General features: G+C 49.3%; 1 protein-coding gene across 1 annotated transcript in view; it reads left to right on the top strand.

Moving 5' to 3' along the window:
- Positions 1-25,034, top strand: part of fut8b (fucosyltransferase 8b (alpha (1,6) fucosyltransferase)) — a gene marked incomplete at its 5' end in the record, with an annotated part of 59,331 nt that overhangs the window by 18,695 nt on the left and 15,602 nt on the right. The window contains 3 exons of the mRNA XM_083643693.1: positions 4,894-5,008; positions 12,022-12,259; positions 21,509-21,755. Of these exons, the coding sequence (XP_083499819.1) occupies positions 4,894-5,008; positions 12,022-12,259; positions 21,509-21,755 (600 nt within the window). The remainder of the gene's footprint in view (positions 1-4,893; positions 5,009-12,021; positions 12,260-21,508; positions 21,756-25,034) is intronic.

Consider the following 25,034-nt stretch of genomic DNA (forward strand, 5'->3'; position numbering starts at 1 on the left):
CTCTCCCCCTGGGGCCACCTGCTAAAGAATGTAGCACTCAGAGCAGAGAGAGGCTGTGAATGAAAGTGTCGTGTCGCGTTACAAGGACAGGAAGACCATCCCGCTGGCTCCTCTTCCATTCCCCCTCCTCTCTCTCTGCCTTGGCTCCTGTTGATTCACGGTGTCAGTGTAAACGGGCCTGGTTCACGGTGTCAGTGTAAACGGGCCTGGTTCACGGTGTCAGTGTAAACGGGCCTGATTCACGGTGTCAGTGTAAACGGGCCTGGTTCCTGGTGTCAGTGTAAACGGGCCTGGTTCACGGTGTCAGTGTAAACGGGCCTGGTTCCTGGTGTCAGTGTAAACGGGCCTGGTTCACGGTGTCAGTGTAAACGGGCCTGGTTCCTGGTGTCAGTGTAAACGGGCCTGATTCACGGTGTCAGTGTAAACGGGCCTGGTTCCTGGTGTCAGTGTAAACGGGCCTGATTCACGGTGTCAGTGTAAACGGGCCTGGTTCCTGGTGTCAGTGTAAACGGGCCTGATTCACGGTGTCAGTGTAAACGGGCCTGGTTCCTGGTGTCGGTGTAAACGGGCCTGGTTCACGGTGTCGGTGTAAACGGGCCTGGTTCCTGGTGTCGGTGTAAACGGGCCTGGTTCACGGTGTCAGTGTAAACGGGCCTGGTTCACGGTGTCAGTGTAAACGGGCCTGATTCACGGTGTCGGTGTAAACGGGCCTGGTTCATGGTGTCAGTGTAAACGGGCCTGATTCACGGTGTCGGTGTAAACGGGCCTGGTTCACGGTGTCGGTGTAAACGGGCCTGGTTCACGGTGTCAGTGTAAACGGGCCTGGTTCACGGTGTCAGTGTAAACGGGCCTGGTTCACGGTGTCAGTGTAAACGGGCCTGGTAATTGCCCTCCAATTGGAGCGGGCTAATCAGCACCCAGGGCCGCTCTGCTCCGCTGCCAAGCCCACCGCCTGCAGCCTCAGTGTCTGCAGCCTCAGCCAAGCCACGGCGCTGGGGAAGCCCACAAGACACACATACATGCGCGCTACACGATTCATCCATATACAGGACTGCAGCAGAGTGCGGCATCCCCCTCTTCCTCTCTCTCCCTGCCAGAGCCCTGGGGCTCAGGGGCTGTCTGCCCGTCCCTTCTTGCTAAGTGTTGCGGTCGGCAAGGTTTTGCTTTCCCTTCCCGCAGAGGGTACGTGATGACTCCCCAGCGGGCGCTCCCCAAATAATTTTTTTTTTCAAGTAAGGGAGTTTGACATCCTGTTCACACACACGTTGTTATGGCTTCAACATCCTGTTCACACACACACACACACACGCTGTTACGGCTTCAGAATGGGACAGTGAGTAATGATACTGTCTTAGCCGTGGAGAAAGGCTATAGCGCTGGCCGTGCCGTGCAGTTGAATAAGGACACGGTTTGTGCGTGTGTCTTGGCAATGTGCTGCTGACTATGTGCAGCAGAACCCTCACTCACTCAATGTGCTGCTGACTATGTGCAGCAGAACCCTCACTCACTCAATGTGCTGCTGACTATGTGCAGCAGAACCCTCACTCACTCAATGTGCTGCTGACTATGTGCAGCAGAACCCTCACTCACGCAGGATGGGACTGATTTGGGTCAAAGACCTGAGTAATGAATTAAGCTTGTGTGTGTTTGCGTGTTTGCTGCCCTCAGGCGTGTTTGTAAGTGGATGGTCATGATATTTGGCAGTGTGTGACATGTACACAAACTCGCTGTCAGAGCGGCAGACTTCATCAAAAAAGAAGAAGAAGAAGAAGAAGCGCTAAACGACTACTGTAGCAAGACTGTGTTGCAGTCAGGCCGTCTGGCAGAGAGAAAACTGCTTCTATCCATAAATATCCTTCAACCATGTTGGGCCCAGGTGATAATATAATAATACCAGGAATCGAGCGCGCTATGCGCGCTCGATTCCTGGGCTCGCCCGCCCTGCGGCTCGCCGAGCTGGTCCTGCAGCTTGCATAGGCAGCCCTGCAGCTCAACCGCTGTGCAGGTTCACTTGGTCCCTCACCCGCCCTGCCGCTCAACCGCTGTGCGGCCTCGCCTGCTCTATGAAATCACTGATGACATCATCACTGAACTTATAGCCTCAGCCAGGAAGGATGACATCGCTGATGATGACATCATCACTGATGACATCATCACTGATGACATCATCACTGATGACATCACTGATGACATCACTGATGACATCACTGATGACATCACATCATTAGGTAATTAGGGCAATCACCTAATAAAATAATCCGGCCCCGTCAGGTCACCCGCACAGCAATTAATCTGCCCTAATTAAAAAACACGGTCATCAGGTCACCCGCACGGGTGCTCTTTAGACCCCCTGAAAGTTTCAGCCCGATTGCACGTAAACCGACATAGCTGTGGCCGAACACAGAACTTGAAACAAACAGTGGACAGAGCCCACATACTCAATGTTATATACTACTAAGCATCTCACGCGGTACACGCACTCGATTCCTAGGCTCGCCCGTTAACGCGGGCTCGCTACTGGCCCTGCAGCTCGCATACGCAGAGAGAAGCTGTAGCTCTGCTTCAGACAGAGAGAAGCTGTAGCTCTGCTTCAGACAGAGCGAAGCTGTAGCTCTGCTTCAGACAGAGAGATAGCTTCAGACAGAGAGAAGCTGTAGCTCTGCTTCAGACAGAGAGAAGCTGTAGCTCTGCCTCAGACAGAGAGAGAAGCTGTAGCTCTGCTTCAGACAGAGAGAAGCTGCAGCTCTGCTTCAGACAGAGAGAAGCTGTAGCTCTGCTTTAGACAGAGAGAAGCTGCAGCTCTGCTTCAGACAGAGAGAAGCTGTAGCTCTGCCTCAGACAGAGAGAAGCTGTAGCTCTGCTTCAGACAGAGAGAAGCTGTAGCTCTGCCTCAGACAGAGAGAAGCTGTAGCTCTGCTTCAGACAGAGAGAAGCTGTAGCTCTGCTTCAGACAGAGAGAAGCTGCAGCTCTGCTTCAGAGAGAGAGAAGCTGTAGCTCTGCTTCAGACAGAGAGAAGCTGTAGCTCTGCTTCAGACAGAGAGAAGCTGTAGCTCTGCCTCAGAGAGAGAGAAGCTGTAGCTCTGCTTCAGACAGAGAGAAGCTGTAGCTCTGCTTCAGACAGAGAGAGAAGCTGTAGCTCTGCTTCAGACAGAGAGAGAAGCTGTAGCTCTGCTTCAGACAGAGAGAAGCTGCAGCTCTGCTTCAGACTTCAGACAGAGAGAAGCTGTAGCTCTGCTTCAGACAGAGAGAAGCTGTAGCTCTGCCTCAGACAGAGAGAAGCTGTAGCTCTGCCTCAGACAGAGAGAAGCTGCAGCTCTGCTTCAGACAGAGAGAAGCTGTAGCTCTGCCTCAGAGAGAGAGAAGCTGTAGCTCTGTCTCAGACAGAGAGAAGCTGTAGCTCTGCCTCAGACAGAGAGAAGCTGTAGCTCTGCTTCAGACAGAGAGAAGCTGTAGCTCTGCTTCAGACAGAGAGAAGCTGTAGCTCTGCCTCAGACAGAGAGAAGCTGTAGCTCTGCTTCAGACAGAGAGAAGCTGTAGCTCTGCCTCAGACAGAGAGAAGCTGTAGCTCTGCCTCAGACAGAGAGAGAAGCTGTAGCTCTGCTTCAGACAGAGAGAAGCTGTAGCTCTGCCTCAGACAGAGAGAAGCTGTAGCTCTGCCTCAGACAGAGAGAGAAGCTGTAGCTCTGCTTCAGAGAGAGAGAAGCTGTAGCTCTGCCTCAGAGAGAGAGAAGCTGTAGCTCTGCTTCAGACAGAGAGAAGCTGTAGCTCTGCCTCAGACAGAGAGAAGCTGTAGCTCTGCTTCAGACAGAGAGAAGCTGTAGCTCTGCTTCAGACAGAGAGAAGCTGTAGCTCTGCTTCAGACAGAGAGAAGCTGTAGCTCTGCTTCAGACAGAGAGAAGCTGTAGCTCTGCCTCAGACAGAGAGAAGCTGTAGCTCTGCCTCAGACAGAGAGAGAAGCTGTAGCTCTGCTTCAGAGAGAGAGAAGCTGTAGCTCTGCCTCAGAGAGAGAGAAGCTGTAGCTCTGCTTCAGACAGAGATAAGCTGTAGCTCTGCTTCAGACAGAGAGAGAAGCTGTAGCTCTGCTTCAGACAGAGAGAAGCTGCAGCTCTGCCTCAGACAGAGAGAGAAGCTGTAGCTCTGCTTCAGACAGAGAGAAGCTGTAGCTCTGCTTCAGACAGAGAGAAGCTGTAGCTCTGCTTCAGACAGAGAGAAGCTGTAGCTCTGCTTCAGACAGAGAGAGAAGCTGTAGCTCTGCTTCAGACAGAGAGAAGCTGTAGCTCTGCTTCAGACAGAGAGAGAAGCTGTAGCTCTGCCTCAGACAGAGAGAAGCTGTAGCTCTGCTTCAGACAGAGAGAAGCTGTAGCTCTGCTTCAGACAGAGAGAAGCTGTAGCTCTGCTTCAGACAGAGAGAGAAGCTGTAGCTCTGCTTCAGACAGAGAGAAGCTGTAGCTCTGCTTCAGACAGAGAGAGAAGCTGTAGCTCTGCCTCAGACAGAGAGAAAGAAGCTGCACTGGGAAGTGACAATATTATTGACAAACACCCATTGAGATGCAGACCCATTCATTCCACCTGTGAATGCTCGTGCTGTTTGCCCTGATGAAGGCCTGTTGGCCCAAACATGTTGGGGTTTTTTCTCTGTAAATGAGGTTCTGCAAATGAACTAGCCAGGTAATAATGGCTTTTTCATTTGTGCTACCAAAAGATATCTGCAACTCCCTACTAAAGAGTACCTTCTGGTTCACTACTTTTCAGGTACCTGCTTGAGCGCTCTGTTTGCTGTTTTTCTCGCTTTTTATGCAATATAAATGCTACTTTATATTGATTTATTTGACTTATCTAGGGGGTCCCGATAAAGCATTTCCAAATAAATGTGTTTCTTTGTGTGTGTTTAGGTCCATCATGACAGACTTGTACTACCTCAGCCAGGTGGATGGAGTGGGCGAATGGAGGATGAAGGAGGCCAAGGACCTGTCGGCTCTGGTCCAGAACAGAATCACCTACCTCCAGGTATCTCCAAGAGCACCTGCTGCCTAAACATCTGGCCTCCCCACGCACGCGCTGTCTCCATTCACACATTCCATCCTCGTGCACAAACAGTGTAGGCACACAAATGTCATGAGTAGTCATGCAAGCCTCTCCCTTACACACACACACGCATACGTGTGAGCGCACACACACACACACACACACACACACACACACACACACACTTGCATATATATTTGGAGACATCTTTCACATTTGCTCATTTGGACGAGCCATAACTGTCACTATCAGTTTGTAAGAGGAGCAGGTGAGGGATGTGATGGAGGTGAGGGATGTGATGCCGGAGTTGTCTCAGCAGTTGGATCTGACAGGGGAGGACTCCTGCTGCCTGTAATAAATAGGTGGGGTCGTGCCGTGCCGTGCTGTGCTGTGCTGTGCGGCCTGCGGTGGGTGGGGTGTTGGGGTGGGGTAGTGCGGGGTGGGGTGGTGTTGTAGGGCCCGGGGTGGGGTGGTGCTGTGAGGTGGTGCTGTGGGGTGGTGCGGGGCGGGGTGGTGCTGTGGGGTGGTGCTGTAGGGCCCGTGGTGGGGTGGTGCTGTTAGGTGGTGCTGTGGGGTGGTGCGGGGTGGGGTGGTGCTGTGGGGTGGTGCGGGGTGGGGTGGTGCTGTAGGGCCCGTGGTGGGGTGGTGCTGTGAGGTGGTGCTGTGTGGCGCCCGGGCCCCACAGCATTAATGAGCCGGTGTGTTTGATGAAGAGGACCAGGCAGTCTGGCTGGGCGGAGACGGCACCGCTAACAGCTGCTGTCACCACCGCTGAGGGATCACACTGCTCCACCGGCTGCCATCACTAATTCATCACACCACACACACACGCACGCACGCGCACACACACACACATGCACGCACGCACACACACGCACGCGCACACACACACACACGCACGCACGCGCACACATGCACGCACACACGCACGCATACACGCACGCACACGCACGCACGCACACACACGCACGCACACACACGCACGCACACACGTACGCGCACATACACACACACACACGGAATCAGGCACAGATGGATAGGCGCACACGCGTACACGCCACAAGATTGATGCACAGGCTCATACTCAAAGAGATGCTCTGTTCTGTGTGTGTGTCTCTCGCTATCTCTTGCTCTGTCTCTCTGTCTCTCTCTCTCTCATACACACACACAGACTCCTCCCTCCTATCCTGCCCCCCTTTCCAGCAGCTCTCCCCTCGTCCCCGGTTTAACTAACTCCATCCCTGCGTCTGCTCCATCTGGCCGCTCACTAAACAGTCTGTGGGCAACGCTGGAGCCTGGCGCATTGAAATATATTTCTTTAGTTTTGTAATCTATTTTTTTGGCATTGAAAGTTGTCAAATGTGTTAGATTGCAGTTTGGATTTACCCTCCCCACAACCCCACCCCCTGCACTGCACTGCACTGCACCTCCTCCCAGAGGTCACCTGTCAATCAATGCTAACTCCCCAGTAACAAACGGCTGTTGTAAATCTTAAAGCATCTTTTGTGCCTCTCCCCTTCCAGTATGTTGTGTATCTTCTCCACGTGGGTGTGGTCACCTGTAGCATTGACTCAACGTACTAAACGTGGGCGTGGTCACCTGTAGGCTCGACTAAATGTACTAAACGTGGGCGTGGTCACCTGTAGCCTTGACTCAACGTACTAAACGTGGGCGTGGTCACCTGTAGGCTCGACTAAATGTACTAAACGTGGGCGTGGTCACCTGTAGCCTTGACTCAACGTACTAAACGTGGGCATGGTCACCTGTAGCCTTGACTCAACGTACTAAACGTGGGCGTGGTCACCTGTAGCCTTGACTCAACGTACTAAACGTGGGCATGGTCACCTGTAGCCTTGACTAAACGTACTAAACGTGGGCATGGTCACCTGTAGCCTTGACTCAACGTACTAAACGTGGGCGTGGTCACCTGTAGCCTTGACTCAACGTACTAAACGTGGGCGTGGTCACCTGTAGCCTTGACTCAACGTACTAAACGTGGGCATGGTCACCTGTAGCCTTGACTCAACGTACTAAACGTGGGCGTGGTCACCTGTAGCCTTGACTCAACGTACTAAACGTGGGCATGGTCACCTGTAGCCTTGACTAAACGTACTAAACGTGGGCATGGTCACCTGTAGCCTTGACTAAACGTACTAAACGTGGGCATGGTCACCTGTAGCCTTGACTAAACGTACTAAACGTGGGCATGGTCACCTGTAGCCTTGACTAAACGTACTAAACGTGGGCGTGGTCACCTGTAGCCTCGACTCAACGTACTAAACGTGGGCGTGGTCACCTGTAGCCTCGACTCAACGTACTAAACGTGGGCGTGGTCACCTGTAGCCTCGACTCAACGTACTAAACGTGGGCGTGGTCACCTGTAGCCTCGACTCAACGTACTAAACGTGGGCGTGGTCACCTGTAGCCTCGACTCAACGTACTAAACGTGGGCGTGGTCACCTGTAGCCTCGACTCAACGTACTAAACGTGGGCGTGGTCACCTGTAGCCTCGACTCAACGTACTAAACGTGGGCGTGGTCACCTGTAGCCTCGACTCAACGTACTAAACGTGGGCGTGGTCACCTGTAGCCTCGACTTAACGTACTAAACGTGGGCGTGGTCACCTGTAGCCTCGACTCAACGTACTAAACGTGGGCGTGGTCACCTGTAGCCTCGACTCAACGTACTAAACGTGGGCGTGGTCACCTGTAGCCTCGACTCAACGTACTAAACGTGGGCGTGGTCACCTGTAGCCTCGACTCAACGTACTAAACGTGGGCGTGGTCACCTGTAGCCTCGACTTAACGTACTAAACATGGGCGTGGTCACCTGTAGCCTCGACTCAACCTACTAAACGTGGGCGTGGTCACCTGTAGCCTCGACTCAACGTACTAAACGTGGGCGTGGTCACCTGTAGCCTCGACTCAACCTACTAAACGTGGGCGTGGTCACCTGTAGCCTCGACTCAACGTACTATTTCTCATTTTCTATTGTTCTCGGTCATGTTCCCTCCACAAACAAGATCTCTGTGGGCTCTCGGAACTCAATCACAATTGCCTTTGCATCTCACACTCGCACCAAAAACGCACCATTTAAGCAGCCACTTAACCTAGCTCGCCCGTCATTATCCTTGAACGGGGTCTCCAAACGCTTCGCCGCTATTCCAGCCGCGCCGTTATTATTATTTGCCCCGAAATCTGACAGCGGTCTCTCCGCGGCGCACAGTCCCTGCCGCGCGTCGATGTCATTTAGCCGCTTGTGACGGGAAAGCAGCCTTTCAACCAGTCCTTTTGTCAAAACGCCACGGTAGATTATTAGCGCTGTAAGTTAGCGTACACCTGTGGGGCTGGTACTGAACCGGCAGCAAATACTGGACCTCCAAGGAAATACCTGTGTGTCTTGTTCTGTCACTCAGCGCTGATGGCTGCTCCGCACAGCTCCTCTTATTGAGTGGCGGCGGTAATACGTTTTCTGGAAGCGTGAAGGAGACTCGCCCGCTCCTCGCTTCCCCTCCTTCTCGACTGTCTCCTCTCATTTCCTTTACTCTCCTCTCTCGCTGTCGCCTCACAGCTCGAAGGTCCTGGGTTCGATTCCCACCTGGGACGCTGTGAACGCTGAAGGAATGCGTGCCCGTCCGCATGTCCTCGAGTGCCCACCGCCCGGGTGAGGTCATCAAAAGGGCCTTTCTGTGTGGAGTTTGCATGTTCTCCCCGTGCCTCCCGGGGGTTTCCTTCATATAGGAACCCCCTTCACCAAAACATGCAATATCCTGGTTGCTGATGTGGTGCCTCCTCTGGTCATTAAGGGCGCCTGTTCGGAGGGAGGGGAACTCGTTGGAATAGCGTGATCCTCCCACGTGCTATGTCCTACCGGTGAAGCTTCCCCTGTCAGGTGAAAAGAAGCGGCTGGCTAACTGCCCATGTCTCGGAGGAAGCATGGAGCCAGTTTTCGGCTCTCCCCAGATCGGCAGAGGGTGGAGCAGCAACCAGGATAAATAAATTAAAATTAGCACTAATGGGGGATAAAAATGGGATAAAAAATCTGAAAAAAATAAAATAAAAAGAATAGAAATTGAAGTTCTTTTCAAGCCTCTATCACTTTTTAATTAGCTTCTGTAAATCCCGCTAGTTCTCATTATAAAAATTCTCAGTGTTGTAACCGTAATTAACCTTGATCCGTGTCTCAGACTATGCCATGTTGGATCTTTGAATTTGAGGGAATTGGGCTTGGAAAGTCCTTAGAAAGTCCTTGAGTTTGATGTTTAAGAAGGGGTGGGAACCCTGTCTGTTCCTCCTCTCACTTCTCCTCGCCTCTCCTACTGTATCCTCTCCTCGTCTCCCAGCTCTTCTTTCGTTCTGTCTCTCTTCATCTTCTCGCATCTCCTCACTCTTCCTCCTCTTCTCCTGCTAGCGTGTGCTAGGCAGCGTTAGCCGGTGGGTGCCGGCCGGGCGGCCTGATTACCGTGAACCATCTCCAGCTGCAGCAGCCTAATGAGGAAAACACTCCCATCAGCCGCTAATTGCTGTTTAGGAAGCCGCTTGGCGGCAGAGTGTCGCGGACACGCTCAGAGCCAATCACAACCCGCCCGGCGACACACACAGCATGTGGCTCTCTCTTTCTTTCTTTTTAAGGAAAAAAAATACTTGTTTTTTTCACTCCATTGCTTCCCATTTGGTATTCTTCCCTTCAGTCTCTGTCTGATATTGAAGCTAATTTATGAGAGGGGGAATGAGATGGGGAGGGGAGGAGTCAGAGGAAGAGCGAATTGGAGAGAGCATCAGAGAGGAGAGGGAGAGAGAGAGCATCAGAGAGGAGATGAGAGAGAGAGCATCAGAGAGGAGAGGAGAGAGAGAGCATCAGAGAGAAGAGGAGAGAGCATCAGAGAGGAGAGGAGAGAGAGAGCATCAGAGAGGAGATGAGAGAGCATCAGAGAGGAGAGGAGAGAGAGAGCATCAGAGAGGAGAGGAGAGATAGAGCATCAGAGAGGAGAGGAGAGAGAGAGCATCAGAGAGAAGAGGAGAGAGAGAGCATCAGAGAGGAGAGAGACAGAGAGCATCAGAGAGGAGAGAGAGAGCATCAGAGAGGAGAGAGAGAGCATCAGAGGGGAGAGGAGAGAGAGAGCATCAGAGAGGAGAGGAGAGAGAGCATCAGAGAGAAGAGGAGAGAGCATCAGAGAGGAGAGGAGAGGAGAGGAGAGAGAGAGCATCAGAGAGGAGATGAGAGAGAGAGCATCAGAGAGGAGAGGAGAGAGCATCAGAGAGGAGAGGAGAGAGAGAGCATCAGAGAGGAGAGGGAGAGAGAGAGCATCAGAGAGGAGAGGAGAGAGAGAGCATCAGAGAGAAGAGGAGAGAGCATCAGAGAGGAGAGGAGAGAGAGAGCATCAGAGAGGAGAGGGAGAGAGAGAGCATCAGAGAGGAGAGGAGAGAGAGAGCATCAGAGAGGAGAGGAGAGAGAGAGCATCAGAGAGAAGAGGAGAGAGAGAGCATCAGAGAGAAGAGGAGAGAGAGAGCATCAGAGAGGAGAGGAGAGAGAGAGAGAAGAGAGAAGAGGAGAGAGAGCATCAGAGAGGAGAGGAGAGAGAGAGCATCAGAGAGGAGAGGAGAGAGAGAGCATCAGAGAGGAGATGAGAGAGAGAGAGCATCAGAGAGAAGAGAGAGAGCATCAGAGAGGAGAGGAGAGAGAGAGCATCAGAGAGGAGAGGAGAGAGAGAGCATCAGAGAGGAGAGGAGAGAGAGAGCATCAGAGAGAAGAGGAGAGAGAGAGCATCAGAGGGGAGAGGAGATGAGAGAGAGAGCATCAGAGAGAAGAGGAGAGTGAGAACTGACAACTCCCTCACCAGTGTTGGGAAAGTTACTCAGGAAATGTAATACATTTCTAATTACTTATTACTAATTTAAAAAGTTACAAAATTACTTTACTCATTACTTTCAAAAGTCTATTATCTATCAAAAGTAATTAGTTACATTACTTGTTACATTACTATATTACTTTTGCTATAAAAGGGACATACAACCTGTTTAGCTAGCTCCTTTTAATTTATTCATAACTGAATCCAATTTATTGGAACAATAATTAACCTTACAGGAGGAATCAACAATCAGCCAAACTGCATACGTTTTATTTATTTGCCTACCTACTAGGACAAAAATCAATCGCATTCTGGCAACGCAGTATACTCGCATATCCCTATATCCACACTTTGTTTTAGCGCTGTGCCAGCTCTGGAGCAAGTAATGCAGTAACTTTTAAGTTACTTGGATTAGTAACTGTAATATAATTACTATTTTGTGAATTGTAATCCCTTACATAACTAGTTACTGAGAAAGTAATCAAATGACAGTAACGAGCTACTTTACTGCCCAACACTGTCTGTCACATACACTCAACTTCACCACCACAGGCTGTATGGGTTGCAACTGCTGCGGAAGAGGGCCGATCACACGTCGCATTGAATTGAAGAACGCTTGCGATGATTGGCTGTGAACAAAACCATACAAAAAGTATTTTTTTGATCTTGATCTGTGTACAAAAAGGATGGAATGCAGATATACTGTAATTTGACTGGAGAAGTTTGTACTGGGTTATTTGGGTCGATACCCAGCCCTGAGCATAAGTGACAGGGGGAAGCAGATGGAGTGAGAGAGGAGAAGGGGAGCATAAAAGAGGTATGTCATGTAGTGAGAACTGAGGGGAGGAGGAGAGCGAGAGAGGTAGAGGATGAGAGAGCAAGAAAAATGGGGGGAAGAGCATCAGAGAGAAAAGGATGCTGAGAACAAGAGAGAGATGGAAATGGAGTAGAAGAGAAAGAGAGTGAGAGCCAGGGTATCATAGACAAACAGAGAGAGATGGACTATAACACAGACAGCCAGGCAGAGGGAACAGAGGAACAATATATTAGCCTGTGTGTGTTATTACAAGTCAGAGAGCAGGGCTTTGAGAGGTACAATACTTGAAAGCTTCTTTCCTCCTCCTCCTCCTCCTCCTCTTTGTCCCAGAACCCCCCAGACTGCAGCAAAGCCAGGAAGCTGTTGTGCAACATCAACAAGGGCTGCGGCTATGGCTGCCAGCTGCACCACGTGGTCTACTGCTTCATGATCGCCTACGGCACCGGGCGCACCCTCATCCTGGAGTCCCACAACTGGCGCTACGCCACCGGGGGCTGGGAGACCGTGTTTCTGCCCGTCAGCAACACCTGCACCGACCGCACCGGGGCCACCACCGGACACTGGTCGGGTAAGCTCCACACGCATACACACGCACACACCGCCGTCAGGACGGCACGGTGGATCAGTGGTTACCACTGTCGCCTCACAGTAAAGAAGGTCGTGGGTTCAAAACCTGTTCCGTACCAGGTCGTTTCTGTGTGGAGTTTGCATGTGTTCTCCCCGTGTTCATGGGTGTCCTCCGGATACTCCGGTTTCCTCCCACCATCAAAGACATGTATGTTAGGGATAATTGGGGGGTGTGGGGCTAGCAACCCCACCCACACACTTTCTACAGAAACCGCAATCGTAGCCCGGAGCCCGTTGGTGTCGTGTGGCGCCCTCTGCTCCACATAGGAGCCTACAGGTAATAAGATAAGACACCACCGTCGCATGTGTATGCACAGCTTGGAAATGGGCACGGTGGCTCAGTGGTAGAGCTGTCGCCTCGCAGTCAGAAGGTCCTGAGTTCGATTCTCGCCTGGGACACTGTGGGCGCTGTGGTTGTGTTCCCCCCCATATCTTCAGTGCCTACTGCCCAGGTGGGGTATCTCGTCGTAAGGGCCTTTCTGTCTGTGTGGAGTTTGCATGTTCTCCCCGTGCTCCCCCAGGGGGTTCCTCCGTATATAACCCCCCCCCCCCCCCCCCCCCACTAAAAACATGCAGAAGATCAGATCGTCATCGTCATCCGACCAGTGACGACAACATCCGAAGTTGGTCCCTGGGCGCTGTATGAGAAAGCGACCACTGCTCCTGGCCTGCCCCAGGAGGAAAGGACAAAGCCAGGATGGGTTAAATGCAGAGGACAAATTTCACCGGCCACCGTCAGCATGTGTTCAAGATTCAAGATTCAAGATTCAAGTTTATTATTTGTCCCCGAAGGGCAATTTGTGTGCAGCAGACATAAAAAGCATAGCGAATACATGAAAAAACAGAACATGAACAAATTAAAACAAACATGGAGCATGGCAGCAGTTTTCCAGCAGAAAAAGGATCAAGTAAACACAGGATAAAATAAAATAAAAACAAAATAAAAACACACCTCAAAGGATCTGTACGATGTACTTAAAAGTAGTAAAGACACGTACAATGTACTTAAAAGTAGTAAGAGACACGTGTGAGTGTTGTGGCCCTCCGTGCATGTGTTGTAGTGTGTTGTGTGACAATAAAGACGGGCTGCCGTCTGAAATCGTCGTTTTTTTTTATCTTTTTTTTATCTTTTTTTTAATCGTCGTTTTTTTTTTTTTTTTTTTTTTTTTTTTTTTTTTAACACATTCACTGCCAGCCTTTTTTTTTTTTTACTGTAGGTAGGTTCTGCCAGAGGGTTTTTTTGAGGATTCTGGCTCATTTTACAAGAGCCGAGGATTATTTTCTGCTTGGACTTTGTGAACACAAAGTTCACAAAAGTACTAATAGAATGTGTGCTTTCTCTGTCTAAAAGAGTTAGTTTGTAGAGTTAGTAGTTATGTAGATATTAGCCGTTGAGTACAGCATGGTTTCAGCGTCTGAGAGTGAAAGCTGAGATAATCGCAGTTTTGTGAAATTCAATCAAACAGGCAGAACAGTCACTTTAACCATTTATTTTTGGCATCAGTGAGAGATCAGACATCTAAACAATATAGTTCTGAACGCCCTCTCCTTCAAACTCCTCCCTCCGTGGGCGTGTCTGGTGGCTTTCAGCCTGCGTTTGTCACAAGCGAGTGTTCTGCTGCTGCTGCTGCTGCTGCGAGTTTGAGCAGCCTCCCTCCCTGGCAGCGAGTGTGGATAGGGCTCACTTGTTTCTTGGGTTTGAGAGTTTGATGAAGCTTTGTGCGATTCTAGGCTTTATGCTGCGTGTTTCAAAGTGTGTTTTCCACCCAGTCTATTTTTGGAATCCCCCACCGCCAGCTCCCAGCGTGATAATGCGCGAAAGTGAAAGCGTTTTCGCCAATCCATTTTACAGTAGAGAATGGTTTCCTCGCGCGTTACCCTACAGTTTTGGCTCTGCTTTTCCTAGTGTGGAGAGCACTGTCGCCACTTAGTGGGTCCGTGGAATGGGTTGTACACGTTCGCTGACTCCAATATTTTTATAGGAGACGTGGGGAGCGTTGATCCACGTCCCACCGTCAAAAAAAAAAAAAAAAAAATTAAGCCGAGATATCTCGTCATTGGCAGTGAACCGTTGGATTCTGTAAGCCGAGATATCTCGTCAATGGCAGTGAACTGTTAATCGTTTTTTTTTTTTTTTTTTTTTTAATCGTCAAGTTCGGAGAAAAGCAGCACTTCACACTTTGGCTGCCCCCAATTGGCAGCGAGAGGTAACAGTTTGAATTCTTGAAGGTTTGAAGTACTTTGTTACCCAGAAATCGTGTAACTTGACCTAAATTTCGTCTGCTTGTGGCTGGTAGGGGTGGAGGTAGTGGGAGATGTTTTTTTTCCACCTTTCATTAGTTAGTCCAGCTTTCTGTGGACAGAGCGTTCACTCAATGCTGTTAAGAGTTCCAGACTTCCATTGACTATATATATTTCAAAAATATTGACACTTGGCCAGCACCGTGGCTCCTGGTCCCATGAATAATATCCCCATCCACAATGCCCCAGGGCAGAGACAGAGACTCTGTCCTGTGAGTGAGCATCATCCTTCAGATGAGACGTTAAACCTGAGGCCCTGACTCTCTGTGGTCATTAAAGATCCCATCGGCACTCTTCGCAAGAGTAGAGGTGTAACCCTGATGCCGTGGCTACATTCCCACACAGGCCTTCCGTCCATCATGGTCACCTAATCGTCCCTCGTTACTTAATTGGCACATTCAGTCCTCAACTCTCCACTGTGAGAGCTGATGTGTGGTGAGTGTTCTGGCACAAACTGGCTGCCATGCATCACCCCCAACACACACGCACGTGCACGCGCACACACACACACACACACACACACACACACACACACACACACCGTAAAGCGCTTTGGGTGCCTTGAAAAGTGCTATATAAATCCAATTAATTATTATTATTATTGTTTCTAGAAAATGCCTGAAACATTGGAAACTGCATTATGAGCTAATGGAATTGTCTGACCCTATAGGCAGAATTTTTCATTTGATTTCAAATAAATAAATAACAGTTTAAGACTAAATGGCCTGTTAAGATGAAATTGTTTGCTGTATGCACACACTCTAGCTGGCAAAACTAATATTGCCATACTAATTTTTAATTTGCATTTTTTTTTACCCACTTAGACAAAACGTTTCCATTAATCTGACTTATGCCACATGTAGAGCTGTTTGTAGGGCTGCGCATACAGATAACTCATGTTTGACCACAATGTCAGATGGAATCGAACAATTGAAACTTCACCACATGCTTGACCGGCCACGGTCCTGCGTGCGTTCGCCTCTGTCCGGTCGACAGGACCTTTAGCATCTATAAATGAAGATCAATGATGATTTGAGGATTGACTCCATATGAAGCTGTGCCCGCTGATCTCTCCCTCTCTCTCTCTCCTTGGTTCTCGTTGCTACATCCTCTCAGCCCTTCATTTTCTGCTATCGCTCCGTTTGCCTGGCGCTCTCCTGGGCTGTCCCTTTTTCTCCCTCCTTATCTCAGTGCCTTCTCCCTCTCACTCTTCTGCCTTTCATGTGTCCTTTTGCACTATCTCATGTGTTTCTCTGGTGTCTCTCTCACAAATGGCCTCCTATAGATCCATACTGGCCACCTGGGCGCTTGCAGCCTACAGCCAGGCCGCTCGCAATGCTACTCATCTCTCTTGATGCCGGAATAGCATTTTGAAGTCATTAATTCGTGTTAATATTATACCGTTTTTGCAAATGTGCAGAGGCAGCATTTTCTGTTGTGACTACGCCAGCTAACTAGCATAGGCGTTGCTAACATACTGTAAGCCTATTGGGTAGTTTGCTACATTTCTTGGAGCCCTACAGTAGGACCACTGCGGGACCCAAAAGCCTCGGATGGGGTGTAGATATACTCTCGATATCTCATTAAATATCTCATTAATGTCAAGCGGAGCTTATATGCCCATGCCAGCACATTTATGTGATTGTAGCATACCTGCCAACACTCACGATTTGAGTCTCCCTATTTTTAACCCGATTGGTAATTTTTGTTTTTTTAGTTTTTTGTTATTTTATTATTTATTTTTATTTTATTTTATTTTTATTTTTATTTTGGGGGGCGGGTGCATTTCCCAAAAAATCCATAAAATCGCCTTCTATTTCCCAACCTACTGTTGGCAGGTGTGATTGTACTAGTGAATAAGAACCTCTTGCAAATCTCATGCGAGCTCATCCCAGCTGTTCAGATACTCGGCCCTACATTTGCAAGTGAGTTCTGCCATAATTCAAATGGTGTGTTGTTGTTATTATTAGTGGTTTGTGGTGGATGTTCCCATGGCTGCTGTACGGGTCGGCTCCAGACCTTCCAATCCGCCCACTCCACCCAGGTGGCTGCAGAAGGAAATGAAGTGAAACGAGTTGAGAAATTCAGTCTGATATCATCACCCTCTGTGGACATTTGCAAGTTGTACTTTGACTGGTGTCCTGTATGTTGTCTGCTGTGCAACTAGCCTGAAATGAAAGTGTGGTTTTGCATAGTAGTGTCTGGATGACACTCTGTGCACAATGCCTTTGCTGATGATGGGCCACTGGTTGATTACTATTACTGTAAATTAATTCTGTGACAATCGCAAACTCAATCTATTACTGTAAATGAATTATGGGACACTCTCAAATTCAATCTTCCACAAACTAGCCCCACGGGTGAGACACGTCTCAATTCCTACACATATTGCTTAGTCATGTCCTTATATATTTACACCTGTTTGTGTACTGTACAGTCAGTGTGCCCAAAGCCTGTTTCTATTGCATATTTGCCAAAGTGGGACAGTTAGATCAAATACAACACTCCATACTATTCTGTTTCTGCCTTCTCTGCTGTATCATTTTGTGGTCACTTCACCAGTCACATACTCATTTGCATTTGTCTCTGCTATCTTAAGTACATTGTACCGTTTCTTGTATCTTTTGCCTAATGTGTGTGTTGCGGTGGGCACTTGCCGAGTGGAAAACCTGTCCCTCTTCTCCACTTCTTCCCACTTCTCCTTGTATATCTATATGTAGTTAGCCCATTTTCTATGAAGTGTTTCCCTTAGGATGTGCGATGTTTATAGACAGCGAGCATGCATGGCGTGTGCCAACCGTTTCGATGTGCGTCGGGGGATATTTCTGTCAGGAAAAACATATAGCTTAGGGGGCGAGAGACAAAGATAGAGGGAGAGCGAGAGCGGTCAAGTCATTACGGTATCGCACTGATTCCCTCCGTAAATGGGAAAATAGGAAAACACATTTTAAAGAGAAAATCCAAATCTTATACGCTGTGTTTGCCCTCCAGGACTTTCTCTCTACAACAATAATGGCAGTTGTCTGAGAGAGAGAAAAGAGATGATATTTGGAAGCGAAAGCGCCGATGTTGTCAGTTTCTTTTCACTGTCTGTGCGAAACACAGGCCATTATATATGTGGTGAGGCTGTCTATCTGTTCATCCGTGTCCTTGGAGTCTCTCAGTACTCTACACCCAGGCGGCCATGTTTTACCTTGATCTTACAGGAATACACTGACAATCTGACAAGCCAGTTCTCAGAGCGACTTACTACTGAGCCAGCAGGAAGACTGGGGAAAGGCTTGTTTTCACCTCTGGGTGTTTATTTAGCCCGCCACCATGCATGCTAATGCTTTAGCACGCCGTTTATGCTCCGTGAACCGCGTCGAGATGGCCTAGCCTCGCCCCCGAGGCCCGGGGACATACGCAATTCCAAACACACAAAAGGGAAACTGTTAGTGATCTGCGCCCGTCCAACAATGGTTCATTGATCAAAGAGCTAATTTGCCGAGGAGTCAGTGCGTTCCGTTGAGCTTCAGTGTGGAGATATTACTGCCTTATGAATGTGTCAGACAGAGGGAGGAGAGGCACATAACATCTCAAACAAGCATTCTGGAAGTTCATAAACTCGCTCTCTAATTTATTATCCATGGAGAAGGTCCAGGTTTTGTGTCTGGAATGCTGTCACGCCCCACGGTTCTCCGGTTTCATCGCTATGTTCATCTTGTCAAATATTTATTGAACTATAGATCATAGGGATAAAATATATGAATTCTGTTTTTGGGGCAGCCCCTTCTGCTTTAAGTCACACTGCATAAATGTATGCACGGGCATGGGAGTTGAGATGAAATTGAGAGTAGCTTTGTGATCTCATTAGGTAGCAGTGGGAGGAAGAGGTACTGCTCATCGTACGTTTGTGCCAAGAGGCCTCAAGTATATGGCCGTTCTCCCCCGTATGTGAATGAATCCTGCCAATGCTCTTATATAAGCAAAAGACGGGCTGGGGATATTTTTTACATTCAATATTTAATGCCTCCACCAATTTATATTCAGTTCATGCTCCAGCGTGCAAACACACACACACACACACACACACACACACACACACACACACACACACACACACACACACACCCTCAAACTGGAGCCTCTGTGTCCTTGATTTTAACATACTTTTGATGCAGCCTTTCAATGTGAAAGAGCACTTTTAATGAGTCATTATGCCGTTTATTTGCCAGGGTATTGTGGAGGCAGTGTTCAGCCCAGTCTGTGGAGGCTGTGTTTGGCCCAGTCTGTGGAGGCTGTGTTCAGCCCAGTCTGTGGAGGCTGTGTTCAGCCCAGTCTGTGGAGGCTGTGTTCAGCCCAGTCTGTGGAGGCAGTGTTCAGCCCAGTCTGTGGAGGCTGTGTTTGGCCCAGTCTGTGGAGGCTGTGTTTGTGTTCAGCCCAGTCTGTGGAGGCAGTGTTCAGCCCAGTCTGTGGAGGCTGTGTTCGGCCCAGTCTGTGGAGGCTGTGTTCAGCCCAGTCTGTGGAGGCTGTGTTTGGCCCAGTCTGTGGAGGCTGTGTTCCGCCCAGTCTGTGGAGGCTGTGTTCAGCCCAGTCTGTGGAGGCTGTGTTTGTGTTCGGCCCAGTCTGTGGAGGCTGTGTTTGTGTTCGGCCCAGTCTGTGGAGGCTGTGTTCGGCCCAGTCTGTGGAGGCTGTGTTCAGCCCAGTCTGTGGAGGCTGTGTTTGTGTTCGGCCCAGTCTGTGGAGGCTGTGTTTGTGTTCGGCCCAGTCTGTGGAGGCTGTGTTCGGCCCAGTCTGTGGAGGCTGTGTTCAGCCCAGTCTGTGGAGGCTGTGTTCAGCCCAGTCTGTGGAGGCTGTGTTCGGCCCAGTCTGTGGAGGCTGTGTTCGGCCCAGTCTGTGGAGGCTGTGTTCGGCCCAGTCTGTGGAGGCTGTGTTTGTGTTCAGCCCAGTCTGTGGCCGTTACAGCAGACACTTGATTCTGACAGAACACAACGCTCAAGCTTGTTTTTAAATCACTGCTTTAAAGTGAGAGACACCCACACACTCACACACAAAATACTCCCCTTAGCTTTTTCACACTGGAAGAGAGTGAAGGTTGTCTCTGCCAGGCATATCCCTTCTGGTGAGATAAGATTAGCCAGCGCTGTGTGTCTGTGCACGTGTATCGTATGGGTGTGTGTGTGTGTGTGTGTGTGTGTGTGTGTGTGTGTGTGTGTGTGTGTGTACGTGCTTGTACGTGTGTGTGCGCTTGTGCCGTCCAGGTGTGTGTTGCCGACGGCCTTGCTGCTCCTTTGTGTGGCCAGGCTCTGGCCTGCCAGAGGAGCGGAGAGGAGGGAGGGAGGCTCCAGTATCTGCCTACTGCCCATAGAGGCTGCTGACCTTCCTATCAGCCCCGCTCAACCCTCTCGCCTGGGGCCTCTGCCACCCAGGACCCAGCCTCCAGGGGACCCCCCGCCCGGGCCCCCGGGCCCCCGGCCCCCCGGCCCGAAACAGCCTGGGTACAAAGGAGCTCACCTTGGCCTTTAAAGGAAGGACAGGCAAAGAGCAGCTGTCACTCAGGACAGCAGGACACACGGGGGATAGGGCGGTTTGGGTTCAGGTTAGAATAGGAATGAATCCACAGTATAAAACGGCTGCATCACTGCATGAGTGTTTTTATTTAGTGTAACGATATTTTACGGTCTTTAGTTTTTATACCACCAAATTAAACTCGATGCAAAATCCAGCCGCCTCCTGCTGAGTTAATTACAGATTTGAGTTGACTCTTTATGTCGTGGTTAAAAAGTGAAATAAAAACCGTTTTATAATACTTCATATTGATCCCTGTTGAGAAAATTCCCTTTCACTTTTGCTCCTCCAGGAAGGTTCAATGGTCAGAGAACAGCAGCCCCAGAGCTGCTAGGGATTTAGTGCCTTGCTGAAGGACACTTAAGTTAAGTTAAGTTAAGTTATCCTTTATTTATCCCCTTGGGGAAATTCATCCTCTGCATTTGACCCATCCTCTACTAGGAACCTTCCTGGAGCTAGGAGCAGTGGGCAGCCACTGTGCAGCGCCCGGGGACCAACTCCAGTTATTTTGCCAGTACCTTGGTCAGGGGCACTGACAGGAGTATTTACCCTAACATACATGTCTTTCTTTGATGGTGGGAGGAAACCGGAGCACCCGGAGAAAACCCACACGGACACGGGGAGAACGTGCAAACTTCACACAGAAAGGACCTGGGACGGACCGGGGTTCAAACCCGGGACCTTCTTGCTGTGAGGCAACAGTGTTAACCACTGAGCCACCGTGCCTTAGGCATTAATGTGGGTGCTTGGTCAGGGTATTTAGGGGATCATTAAAAAGTATGAATAATAAACGTTTAAATAAATTAGCTATGTGTAAAGCCTTGAAAAGTATCAAAGTGTCAGTTACAGTTATTAGAAGTCTTATTTTTTCACTATGCAATATGGTTGGATTTCTTTGCCCTGCATATCCTATATCTTAGTTTAATAGAGAACAGCATTTGTAGTACAATATGAAACTTTTTCTCATTCTATCTGCTTTATTTAACAAGTGGACATTCTGTCCCTTAACAATTAATTCCGTGTCCTTTTTCTTTTCCTACCCGTTTGTGTCAGAACCTTCATTTGCTGTGTTCAATTAGAAATCTTCAATTGGGAGTTTTGCCAGTTCTTCAGTTTCTTTTTTAATTACAAGTAGCCTTAAAAAGCTCTTAAAAAGTTTCGTCCTTGGCTTTCAGAAGCCTACAGATTCCCTGTTACTCTCAAAAGGTTTGAATCCGGGTCTTCTCGTCATCATCAAGTTTTCATTGGCTGAGGAAAATTCAAGTCTATCAACAAAGGTAATAAAGTATTGAATCTTGATTATCTCATTCCCCCCCCCCCCCCCCCCTCCCTCTTCTAGGTGAGGCCCACGACAAGGACGTCCAGGTTGTGGAGTTGCCCATAGTGGACAGCCTCCACCCCCGCCCCCCCTACCTGCCCCTGGCCATCCCCGAGGACCTTGCCCAGCGGCTGCACCGTCTGCACGGCGACCCCTCCGTCTGGTGGGTGTCCCAGTTCGTCAAGTACCTGGTGCGCCCCCAGGCCTGGCTGGAGAAGGAGATCCAGCAGACCACGGCCAAGCTGGGCTTCAAACACCCCATCATCGGGTAAGCGACGCGCCACACTCTCTGCCTCTGTCCTCGTTATTTCTGCAGCACTTTCCTGGAATGAAGTTCACGAAGAAGTTCACAGTGAAAACAAGCAAGAGGCACGGAAATAGGGTTACATAAGAAAAGAGGACAGCGGCAAAGACAAAGACGTAGCTATAAGGATGGTGGAATACAAACCATGCAATGTCATGCAATGTCATAATATTAATAACTTAATTTGATAATATTTTTTTTTTATCTCTATCCGTGGAAGTGTTCTGCTGTGTCATTACGACTTGCTTTACATTCATACTGAGCTGGCCAGTGCGATCACGGTGCACTACCATTGTAGTTGCAGTTCTGCAGGAGCCATCGGGGTTTAAAGTGCTTTGCTCAAGGGTACTTCAGCATCAGATGGTGGGGGAGGGGAAAGTATTCATTCAATTTCCCCATCCAGCTGGTCTGGGAATTAGAATTGTCTTCAGGACGCACAGACCCACTTCTCCCAATTTTAGGATCCTATCAAAGTATCCATCGTAGGTCAGAGTTGGACAAGAGTTTTGTTTTCACCCTGTCGCGTCTGTCTTCTCTGTTTGACTGTCTTGTCTGTTTGTCTGTCTGTCTTGTCTGTTTGTTTGTCTTGTCTGTCTATCTTGTCTGTTTGTTTGTCCATCCAAAAGTCATGACCGGATTTGTGTGAAACTTTGTGGAAAGTTTGGTCATGGGGCAAATAATCACGATTAATTGTTCACACAGATTGGCCAAAAGGGGGCGTGGTTTCTCATATATAGGCATGTAACTTCCCAACGGATTCAAGTCACTATCAGACACCATCAAACATCGTGGCCTGACAGAAGAAGAGTCAAAGCCTCCATTATTGGCCCAGTCAAACAACACTTGGTCCAGTGGTGGAAGGGCAGTTCTAATGGCCATTGGCCACTGAACAGAGACAGAGCTGATTGGCCATGTGGCGTTGTGATAACTGGCTTAAATACTAATTATTATTATTAGTATTTAATAATAAAAATACTTAAATTAAAATGTGTGTATCACCTGATGTGAAACAAGTTGGGTTCTCTTTTCTGCAATGCAAATCAACAAAAAAAAAGTTATTGACTCAAGTATCATTTTCTCGGTAGTGGTGTAGTGAGTTACCTGATCTCATTTTTCACGTGATTTATGAAAAATAAAATTTTCAGGCTGAAATTTGGACTGGATGATTTGTGATCCAGCCATGTAAAACAGTCTTGCGGCGTCTCCGGTTTGAAACTGGCTAGGGAGGTCCAGGCTTGTTGTGGTCCAGACTCAGTGCAGCATGTGGGAGGAAGTCTTGTTGTGGTCCAGACTCAGTGCAGCGTGTGGGAGGAAGTCTTGTTGTGGTCCAGACTCAGTGCAGCGTGTGGGAGGATGTCCTGTTGTGGTCCAGACTCAGTGCAGCGTATGGGAGGATGTCTTGTTGTGGTCCAGACTCAGTGCAGCGTGTGGGAGGAAGTCTTGTTGTGGTCCAGACTCAGTGCAGCGTGTGGGAGGATGTCTTGTTGTGGTCCAGACTCAGTGCAGCGTGTGGGAGGAAGTCTTGTTGTGGTCCAGACTCAGTGCAGCGTGTGGGAGGATGTCTTGTTGTGGTCCAGACTCAGTGCAGCGTGTGGGAGGAAGTCTTGTTGTGGTCCAGACTCAGTGCAGCGTGTGGGAGGATGTCTTGTTGTGGTCCAGACTCAGTGCAGCGTGTGGGAGGAAGTCTTGTTGTGGTCCAGACTCAGTGCAGCATGTGGGAGGATGTCTTGTTGTGGTCCAGACTCAGTGCAGCATGTGGGAGGAAGTCTTGTTGTGGTCCAGACTCAGTGCAGCGTGTGGGAGGATGTCTTGTTGTGGTCCAGACTCAGTGCAGCGTGTGGGAGGATGTCTTGTTGTGGTCCAGACTCAGTGCAGCATGTGGGAGGAAGTCTTGTTGTGGTCCAGACTCAGTGCAGCGTGTGGGAGGATGTCTTGTTGTGGTCCAGACTCAGTGCAGCGTGTGGGAGGAAGTCTTGTTGTGGTCCAGACTCAGTGCAGCGTGTGGGAGGAAGTCTTGTTGTGGTCCAGACTCAGTGCAGCGTGTGGCACTAACACTGTCAGGGTAATGGGCTTGATTCCCAGCAGGGCCGCCCCCTTCTAAAAGATGCATGTGCTCACAGCACTGTAAGTCACTTTGGACGAGAGCTTCCAACAAAATGGGATGGATGTGTTGGGCTATTTATTTATTTACTTTTCTCTTTCCCCCCATCAAGCACTCAATATACGCTCATAGGCTGTGTGCCAACCTCTCTCCCTTCATCAATCTTTTCATCTGTGATTCCTTTTCGCCCCCTCCTGTCCCGTTCTGTTAAGTTTGCAGCTCGCTCAAATAGCATTTAACGTTTGTTTTCACCTGCCTAGCGTACCAGACCACATCAGGATGTTTTCACCTGCCTAGCGTACCAGACCACATCAGGGTGTTTTCACCTGCCTAGCATACCAGACCACATCAGGGTGTTTTCACCTGCCTAGCATACCAGACCACATCAGGGTGTTTTCACCTGCCTAGCGTACCAGATCACATCAGGGTGTTTTCACCTGCCTAGCATACCAGACCACATCAGGATGTTTTCACCTGCCTAGCATACCAGACCACATCAGGATGTTTTCACCTGCCTAGCGTACCAGACCACATCAGGATGTTTTCACCTGCCTAGCATACCAGACCACATCAGGGTGTTTTCACCTGCCTAGCGTACCAGATCACATCAGGGTGTTTTCACCTGCCTAGCGTACCAGACCACATCAGGATGTTTTCACCTGCCTAGCATACCAGACCACATCAGGGTGTTTTCACCTGCCTAGCATACCAGACCACATCAGGATGTTTTCACCTGCCTAGCGTACCAGACCACATCAGGATGTTTTCACCTGCCTAGCATACCAGACCACATCAGGGTGTTTTCACCTGCCTAGCGTACCAGACCACATCAGGGTGTTTTCACCTGCCTAGCGTACCAGATCACATCAGGGTGTTTTCACCTGCCTAGCATACCAGACCACATCAGGATGTTTTCACCTGCCTAGCATACCAGACCACATCAGGATGTTTTCACCTGCCTAGCGTACCAGATCACATCAGGGTGTTTTCACCTGCCTAGCATACCAGACCACATCAGGATGTTTTCACCTGCGTAGTGTACCAGACCACATCAGGATGTTTTCACCTGCCTAGCATACCAGACCACATCAGGATGTTTTCACCTGCGTAGTGTACCAGACCACATCAGGATGTTTTCACCT

The sequence above is a fragment of the Poromitra crassiceps genome (assembly GCF_964638095.1).
Source record: "Poromitra crassiceps genome assembly, chromosome: 9".
Lineage (NCBI taxonomy): Eukaryota > Metazoa > Chordata > Actinopteri > Beryciformes > Melamphaidae > Poromitra > Poromitra crassiceps.